Here is a 9,524-nt window from a genome sequence, read left to right on the forward strand (position 1 = left end):
CTTCCACGGTGAGAGGATTGTTGGTGATGACGATGAGTTCGATTTTCCCCCCTCCAGGGAGGAAGTATCCTTGGCGGAATCTCTCCGCCAGAGAGCAAAAGTGCTCCTGCACAAGTTCCGCCTCGAGACAGCGGTGCTCTGTCCTGAAAGTCCTCTTTTTTTTCTAGAACAAATGGGTTTATATATCAGAAGAGGAGCACCAGACCCTGGCCAGGGCTCCACTACCCCCAGGGCGTGCCAGGGGGGTAGGCGCGCCCTGGTGCCTAGTGGGCATCTGGGTGACCCCCTCTGGTACTTATTTTCTACAATAATTTTTATATATTCCAAAATAAATCTATGTAAAATTTCAGCTTATTTGAAGATGTGCAGAATAGGTATCTCCGACATAGCCTTTTCAGGTCCAAAATTCCAGCTATCGGCAATCTCCCTCTTTATGTAAACCTTGCATATTATGAGAGAAAAGACATTAGAATTGCTCCACAAAGTGTTACATTGATTGAAAATACTATAAATGACAGTAGAAAAACATGATGCAAAATGGACGTATCAGCGTCTGTCGCCGTCACCGGTGGTATGAACAGAGGAGCAGGTTGTCATAGAGCTTGGTGTCATCCCGCCGTGCCCGATTTCCATCTCCCGCCATCTCCCTTCGACTTCGCCTCGCCTCCTTGCGTGCGAGCTGCAACGCCTTGCGCCGCACTTATCCTGGCTTGCTGGAAACTACCGATTTGAGGGTTTCCAGCGAGTAGTCTCTAAATTTCTTTTAAGATTCGTGCCGATGCGAGCCAGCCCACCTCGTATGTAATCAAACATGTTTTTATTGACCCAACTGGACTTGGTTGAGATGTACACGGGCTACCAAACACGTCCTACCGAATCTGGGTCACCCGCTCGCCGCACCCGGCGTCTTCCCCACTATAAGCTCCGGCCATACTGTCACGGGTCATTAGCATAAAACCTGGATCTCGGAGTGGTAGTTAGCTGAGGTAGGCTATCACCCGTCCCTCCCAGCCACTGTTGTTAGTCTCAAGATCGCAGAAGGAGGGTGAGCATGGCAGGGCAGAGCAGCTACAGCCGGCTCGCCGGCGACGAGGCCGCCGTGATATCCGCCGCCGGCGGCGACGACGACTACGACGCAAAGAAGCTGAGGCTGCTTGGCTACGAGCCGCAGCTCAAGCGCAATCTCTCGTACGTACTCTACTGATTCAGAAAATCGAACCTGTCGTTCTTGTTTGCTCTGTTTAGCTGGCACATCGATTCTGTCGATCTATGAAGTTTAGTTTACTTCAATCCAGCTTATTTTGATGCGGTTACGTGTTAGCTAGCCACTGCAAGTTGCGTGTTTCGTTCTGTCAAGTGTCAACGACGGATGGGTTGCTTGCGGACGCTGTACACTTGCTTTGACTCATTAAGGTTTTAATACCATAGTAGGATTCATTTTTCTAGCTCAAAGAAAAAGGATTTATTTTTCTCTAGGCATTTTCATAATTTTTTTATTTTGAGCATAATTCACTAGGTTTTATTGATCGATGGGCACTGGAATACAATTTGGATCATAGGGTTGGCTGAGCCAATGGCATTTTCATGGCCAATCCAATTTGGCGCGTAGGATAAGTATACACCGAGGGGCGGTTCCCGACCTCCGTTCCAATTTTGGGAAGGTTCTAAAGCCTTCCCAGACCGTTTTTCCTCTTTTTTGTGTTTTTTCTTTTGGATTTTTTCAGCTTTTTTCACTTTCGTTATTTTCTTTCTTTCATGTTTGTTTTCTCATTTAATTTTTCCTTCATATATTTTGCGAACAACTTGTCAAATTCGTGAGTATTTTTTGAATTCACATTTTTTAATGAAATCCAAAATGTTTTTAATTTTTTTGAATATTTTTAAAAATTCATGAACTCTTTTCGAATTCACAAAATATTTTCAATTTTATGAATCATAAAATATTTTTTAATTGGTGAACGTTTTTCAAAATTTGGGAACAATTTTTAAAATTTTATTTGTTCGACAAATGCTTTTTTTAAAATGCATGCACATTTTTTGAATTCCTGATCTTTTTTATCGATGATTTTTTTCCTATAATTCACGAACATTTTTTTAATAGTGTATGAAGCCATAAATATTTTTTAAAAATCTTGAACCATTTTTCAAAATCATGAATATCTATTTTTGGATCCACTAATATTTTATGGAATCTTAAACGTTTTTTTTAAATTCACAATGTTTTGAATTCTGAAACATTTTCAAATCCTAAATTATTTTAAAGAAGGAAAAACAAGAAAAAATGAAATGGAAAAATAGGATCGTCCCGCCTCATGTATGGACCGGCCCAAACGGGCGCCCTGTGGGGAAGAGGAGAGGAGTGCGTGTTGGCTTGTTTGCTAGCATGTAGCATGCTAAATAGGAGGTCCCCATTTTCATATGCAAGCCCCAAAACTAAGCTGAAATATCCGCATAACAAATTTGACCCAAATCAGTTTATACAGATGTAGCTTTCCATAAAAAAATAATTTAGATGCAGCTTCATTATTTAGCTTTGAACCGATGTGGCTTCATTTTAACTGTTGTGTTTCCCATAGAAGCCACCTGCAAGGCTCCACATGCTTCATTTGTTTTTGTGTTTTCTTTGATGCAAAAGAAATAAATTTCACAGTACGAAAGCAATTTTCAATGATGTGTTGTGTTGTTGGGTGACCATGTTACACATGCAGGTTGTTCTCCAACTTCTCGGTTACCTTCTCGATCATATCAGTCCTTACGGGCACCACTACGTTGTACGGGACAGGTCTCGAGTTTGGTGGACCGGTGGCCATGGTGTATGGTTGGCCGATTGCCGGCACCTTCACCATCATCGTCGGCCTAGCGATGGCCGAGATTTGTTCTGCCTACCCTACCTCCGGAGGACTCTACTTCTGGAGTGCCAGGCTCTGCAGCGAGCGATGTTGGGGCCCCTTCGCCTCCTGGCTCACCGGCTGGTAAGTTTACTTGTTTGCTTTTTGTAACGTGTTTTATTCTAGACACAAATTATTGTCGACACGTGGTGTCAAATTTATCTAGCCTCCACTTTTTCTTTATTTAAGTTTATATGGTTGCGGTGATCTCTTCATGTCTTTTTTATGCGAACGCGCAAAAGCTTTGCACGTCGATGTATTAGAAGAATAGAACTAAAAGTATAGAGTCTGGCGGCTCATCGCGGTTACAAACCATCCTCACGGCAGCATATGGTGGGCAGCCAATAACACCGGGGACACTCAACAACACCCTATGTGTTAGAAGGTCCTATCTTCAGATGTCCGACAACCCCCTCGCACCAGAAAGCTTCCATAGCTCAACCTCATTACTGATGTGATGACAAAGGTATCGAACAATGACTGATGACCGCTGAAAGACGCGGCCATTATGCTCCTTCCATAGCATCCAGACGATGAGGAGGGCAAGCGAATCGAAACGCTTCCTCCGCTCCTTCGGGATCATTGCACGTCTAGCTACCCACCACTCCGTGATAGTTGCATCCATGGTGGACACCAACTGACCGAGGCCGCAACACGAGAGGGCATAGTGCCACACCTCCCTGGCAAACACACAACCCAGTGCCAGATGGTCTGCAGTCTCGGCCTCCTGCTCGCATAACGGGGCACATGACGTGGGACTGCAGGCCGTGCCAAAAGCGTTTGTCTGCCGTCCAAATCCGAAGCCTCATCGCTAGCCAGAAGTGAAGCTTGCACTTGGCCGGAGCCCAAGACTTCCAATGGGCCCACCTCTCAAGGCTAGCAAAGAACACCTGAGTCGAGCTCGCAAAATATACCTTAGTTGGCGTCCACTTCCAGATTATGCGATCCGGAATCTCAGGGAGTAGGCGCACTTCGAGAAGCAAGTCCATGAGCATCAGGAATTGCGTTAGCACTCTAACCATCAACACCCGGTGATGTCCCTCATCCAAGTGCGGTCCTCCAAGGCCTCATGAACCGTTCGCGAGCGCCGCGCACCGTCGTTCACCGCTAGGAATAGCTTCGGGGCCTCGAACTGAATGGAACGCTCGTGGAGCCAAAAGTCCGTCCAGAAAAGAGCCTTCTTACCATCCCCTAGCATCACCTTGATGGACGAGTCAAAAATAGCCCGCACCTCAGGCTCGATGGCCGGCTGTAGACCCGCCAAGCAGCAATCGGATGTGCGCTGCATCCATGGCCAGCGCACCCGGAATGTATAGCCCAATAGCTTGAGGTTCGGGACTCCCAATCTGCCATACTCGAATGGCTTGCACGCTTGCTCCCAAGCTACCGGACAATGGCCACCGTTGACGGCGTCAGTCCCCTTCCAAAAGAAGACACAAATCCTCTTCTCAAACCCATCGATCAGCCACATGGGCAGCTGAATCGCGGTGGAGTGATACACGGGGATGGATGTGAGGACCGACTTGGCCAGCTCGAGGCGACCAGCCGCAGTGATCCAACGAGCAATCCATGGCTACAGCCAGTGGCGAATCTTGAATAAGAATGAAGGGCAGGCTGAACTTGAGTACAAGGGGTTGGAACGGGGAAACAACAGGCTAGACACTTAGACAGTGGGTTGAGATGGGCTGGGAACTAGTAGTGAATTTTTGTTTTTCAATTTTGGAGGGCAGGCTTGAGCCTGTTGAAGCATGCCCAGTAGAATTGCCACTGGCTATAGCCGATTGCAAACCTTGTCCAATATTGGTTGCAGGCACGCCTTAGGCGACCTCAGCTTGTATGAAAAAGGAAGAAAGATAGATGTAGGGGAACCTCAGTATCGGGCATGGAAAGTGTTGGGCAGCAACTACGAGGTGCTCCTCTGAGCATCTAATCGGCGACAACGAGCATTTACGTAGATTGGTGTGCAGCCCTATGCGCCATCAAAACAGTCGAGCGCGATCCACACGAGCAACAGGTCCGATGAGGATGGCTTGAGGCTGGTCACAACGGGGAGGAATTTAGGAGTAACATCACACACTTCAATACAACTTTACTTATGTGGCACATATTTAATGAAGAAAGAGGTGCTTGTGGTAACTAGCTAAGTTACCGGAACATCACACACTCCAAGAAACAATGAGTCTATAACCTAATAAATACATCGTTGCATGACACTATATAGATGTTCCTACCCACTATGAAGGTAGTAACATAGTCTAGGGAAGTTGTAAGTTACTAGCTTATGTTCTTGCCCATTGTGACCAGCCTGATGAAGACGACCACATCGTCAACGTACATCGAGGTATGAAAGCTGGCACCTCAGCACTGCAAACGGTGACAAGATGCCCATGCCCTCAGCCCTGATCTCTTCATGTCTCTCTTGCATGTGGCGCAAATGGCAAAATGGCGTATGCATACATTACATATACATATACGCTTGTGCTCCTTGTCGCCTCGAATCCACCAGCCTCTGATGATTGGTTCAGTCGGCGAAACTTGTCTCTTCTCGTCTCTTGTACTGTACCGAAGTGCAGCATATATGTCTCGTTTGCTGTCGTAGCACGTACGAATAGGGATAAGATAATCATTATCACGTGCTCGATCGGCAATTGTAAGCCGATATTTGGATTCACAAAACATACGTGCTCGATGGAAGTATTTTTCTTTCCTTTCTCTGGGAGGGGAGGCGGCGTAAGCCTGGATGCCGTGCAAAATTAGTCATCAGGCGCGTGTCAAGCGTGCAAATCTCGATCACATGGCAGCGAATCTCGATCGGTTGAATGGGTGCACAGTGATCTTGACCCAAACTGGATTGCTGGAAAGAGACGTGCAAATCGCTTTGATTCATTTCTTTACAACGAGCTTGATCGATGGGGGCCTGTTGAACTCAACAGGAACCAAGAGCCCATGCTGCACGTGCGCCACCCACATGACAAAAAGCTCATATTGCAGTCTTCACGTAGAAGAACATGAACCCACTCGTATTTCAGACTAGCTCGGACATTTGGCACCCTTTCATCAAAAGGATAGGAGTAGCGACAGATGTATTGTTAAGATGGTAGCTTCAGGCATACTGACGTACTCCCTTTGTTACTAAATATTTGTCTTTCTAGATATTTCAACAAGTGACTACATACAGAGCAAAATGAATGATTACACTCTAAAATATGTTTATATACATTCATATGTGATAGTTCATTTGAAATCTCTAAAAAGACAAATATCTAAAAACAAAAAAAAATATTATTTTGTAAGGTCCTTATAAATAATTAATAATATGGCTGCATGCATCATTCAGATATGCAAAGGCTGGGGTATATCCTTCTTTTCAAAATAATAATAATCAGAGGGGTCTTAAATATAGGATCGCATTCTTTTTGGGAAAGAATCCTGGTTCCCACAGTAGATCCACGACCATCCTTGCTGGCAGAATCTCCATCCAGAGTAGAGTAACGAACCCCACATCTGGCGCCCACCGCACTTTTAGTTGACTCACTGCACCCCGCGATTCTCTCCTCTCCTCTGCACTCAGCAGGCAGTACATATATCACCACTGGTAGGTCTCCCCTGACCCCATCTCCTCCTCCCACAACGCGACGGCGTCATGACCTGGAGCAAGTCCCCGGCGGGGAGCGGCACCACCGCCGTCGACGTCGACGTCGATGCCTCCGGCGACACCGGCCAGGCCCGCCTCCGAGAGCTCGGCTACAAGCAGGAGCTCAAGCGGGACCTCTCGTACGTCATGCCCGCCCTTCTCCTCTCCTCTCCCCTCCCTTGGTTTCGTCGCTTCTCTTAACTGATTGATTGAGGGCGTGTGTAGATTGCTGTCCAACTTCGCCTTCTCCTTCACCATCATCTCGGTGCTGACGGGGGTGACCACGCTGTACAACACCGGCCTCAACTTCGGCGGCCCGGCCACCATGACCTTCGGCTGGTTCGTCGCCGGCGCCTTCACCATGACCGTCGGCCTCTCCATGGCCGAGATCTGCTCCTCCTTCCCCACCTCCGGCGGCCTCTACTACTGGAGCGCGCGCCTCTCGGGCAACCGATGGTCGCCCTTCGCCTCCTGGATCACCGGATGGTAGGCCACTCAATCACACGCACTCCACTGAAATCTTTCTTGTCTTTTGCTACCTGTCCACGTTCTCGAATGTATCGATTTCTTCTCTGGTTGGGATGGGATCATGTGGAAGGGAAGAAAGGAAGGAGAGGATCATGTCATGTGTGAACGAACCGCTTTCTGTTTTTTTTTTGTCTGGTGTGACATCAAATTGGTGCGTGCGTGCGAAATTTCTGCATCTTTCTGTCTTTTTTTCCGCTCGTCTTTCTCTTTTTGCAGAATGAGTAGTTTATTACTCATTTACCCCCTTTGATCCATATTAATCATCCTTGATTTAGTAGTACAAATAGTTCATTCAAATAGTACACCGTTATCATCGGGGATGCAAAATAGAATAATCGTTTCTTTTCCAATCAAATGTACTCTGCACTTGTCGTTGTTTAACGACGTGCTCCTGGCAATGCAGAACAGAATATTTGTGTTCATAAGGTCATGTGCTTGCGTGCTTTGACCATGTGCAGCCCCCGTGGCCACATTTTGGTACTAGCAGAACCAGTGCCAACTGCACATAAAGTCTGATTTTGACAGCGACCTGGGGTTGAAAATATGCAGCTGTCAGCATGCTTCTTGTAGTTGAGACAAAGACGTCCTTGCAATAAACGCACATATACGCATGGCCCATCTTTCTTACTGTAGATAGATGCGCTATTGATTGCTCGTGCACTGCATCCCATTCCAATTGTTCCCAGCCTCTAATGGCGTTTGTTGTGCTGCATGCAGGTTTAACATCGTTGGACAGGTACAACTTTGGCTTAACTCTGAATGTGCTTTCTCACTTTGTGAGTGACTGCTGTGCTGATTCAGTTTGCACGCTCTGCAGTGGGCGGTGACAACTAGCGTGGACTTCTCGCTGGCGCAGCTGATCCAGGTGATCATCCTGCTCAGCACCGGCGGCAACAACGGCGGAGGCTACCTGGCGTCCAAGTACGTGGTCATCGCCTTCCACGCCGCCATCCTGCTCAGCCACGCCCTCATCAACAGCCTCCCCATCTCATGGCTCTCCTTCTTCGGCCAGTTTGCGGCTGCTTGGAACATGCTAGGTTCTGTCCTTCATTCGCACTTGCCCTACACGATTACTCTACTTGGCGAGCACTGATTCTCGCTCAAGCTAGCTAGCTAGAGAATAAATAATCAGAGAGCAGTTGGCATCCACTTTATTAACGGATGGCTAACAAGTAACAAGGTCTCCACGCTTCTCTGTCTCTGTAGGTGTCTTTGTCTTGATGATTGCCGTGCCGGCTGTTGCAACCGAGAGAGCCAGTGCCAAGTTCGTCTTCACCCATTTCAACACTGACAACAGTGCTGGAATACACAGCAACCTCTACATCTTTGTCCTGGGGCTCCTCATGAGCCAGTACACGCTCACAGGATACGACGCATCGGCGCACATGGTAATTAATTGATTAAGCCAAAGAAAAAGGAATCTCATCTCGTTAATTATGACACGCAAAAGAAACCCTGACGCTTTTGATCATGCATGCATGCAGACGGAGGAGACCAAGAACGCAGACAGGAACGGCCCCATCGGGATAATCAGCGCCATCGGCATATCCATAGTGGTCGGCTGGGGATACATACTCGGCATCACGTTCGCCGTCAAGGACATACCCTACCTGCTCAGCCCTGACAATGAAGCTGGGGGGTACGCCATCGCCGAAGTCTTCTACCTCGCCTTCAAAAGCCGCTACGGCAGCGGCGTCGGCGGGATCGTCTGCCTGGGGGTCGTCGCCGTCGCCATATACTTCTGCGGCATGAGCTCCGTGACGAGTAACTCGAGGTGATCGTCTTCTGCTGGCTTGCTTCACGCTGCATTTCTCTTCTCGGAACGTAGTTCTGATGAGATCACTCGCTCCTTGTATTGACTGACTAGGATGGTGTATGCTTTCTCGAGAGACGGGGCGATGCCGCTGTCACCCGTGTGGCACAAAGTGAACAAGCACGAGGTGCCCATCAACGCCGTCTGGCTCTCGGCTTTCGTCTCCCTCTGCATGGCGCTGCCGGTAAACCATTGTCCACACCACTACATTTCACTGCAACTACATATATAGTAGTATTTCAATTCCGGCAGAGCACCTCCGATTAATCCTGGTCTCTGATTGAAAACTGATTGCAGTCGCTGGGTAGCCTGGTGGCGTTCCAGGCCATGGTGTCGATCGCGACGATCGGGCTCTACATCGCGTACGCGCTGCCCATCTTCTTCCGGGTGACGCTGGCGCGCAAGCACTTCGTGCCGGGACCCTTCAACCTCGGACGGTACGGTGTACTGGTGGGGTGGGTGGCCGTGCTCTGGGTGGTGACCATCACCGTGCTCTTCTCGCTGCCGGTGACGTACCCGGTGACCAAGGACACGCTCAACTACACGCCGGTCGCCGTCGGTGGGCTTTTCATCCTCGTCTTGACGTCGTGGGTCGTGAGCGCCAGGCACTGGTTCAAGGGACCCGTCACGAATTTGAGCGGCTAGTTTCGCACGCGTGGAA

At 48.3% G+C, this 9,524-nt stretch overlaps 1 protein-coding gene across 2 annotated transcripts; it reads left to right on the forward strand.

The window, feature by feature from the left end:
• The first annotated feature begins 931 nt into the window (after positions 1 to 931).
• Positions 932 to 9,518, forward strand: LOC119268339 (amino-acid permease BAT1 homolog). 2 transcript variants are annotated; one of them, XM_037549939.1, is made up of 8 exons: positions 932 to 1,188; positions 2,709 to 2,972; positions 7,768 to 7,786; positions 7,868 to 8,087; positions 8,257 to 8,438; positions 8,535 to 8,824; positions 8,918 to 9,047; positions 9,161 to 9,518. In XM_037549939.1, the coding sequence occupies exons 1-8, from the start codon at positions 1,052 to 1,054 to the stop codon at positions 9,506 to 9,508; spliced, it is 1,590 nt and encodes a 529-aa protein (XP_037405836.1). In that variant the 5' UTR covers positions 932 to 1,051; the 3' UTR covers positions 9,509 to 9,518. The 2 variants fall into 2 exon arrangements, with proteins under 2 accessions (XP_037405836.1, XP_037405837.1); XM_037549940.1 differs by lacking the exons at positions 932 to 1,188; positions 2,709 to 2,972 and adding exons at positions 6,194 to 6,662; positions 6,748 to 7,008.
• The last annotated feature ends 6 nt before the right edge of the window (positions 9,519 to 9,524 follow it).

The sequence above is a fragment of the Triticum dicoccoides genome, chromosome 3A (genome assembly GCF_002162155.2).
Source record: "Triticum dicoccoides isolate Atlit2015 ecotype Zavitan chromosome 3A, WEW_v2.0, whole genome shotgun sequence".
In the NCBI taxonomy this organism is placed as follows: Eukaryota; Viridiplantae; Streptophyta; class Magnoliopsida; order Poales; family Poaceae; genus Triticum; species Triticum dicoccoides.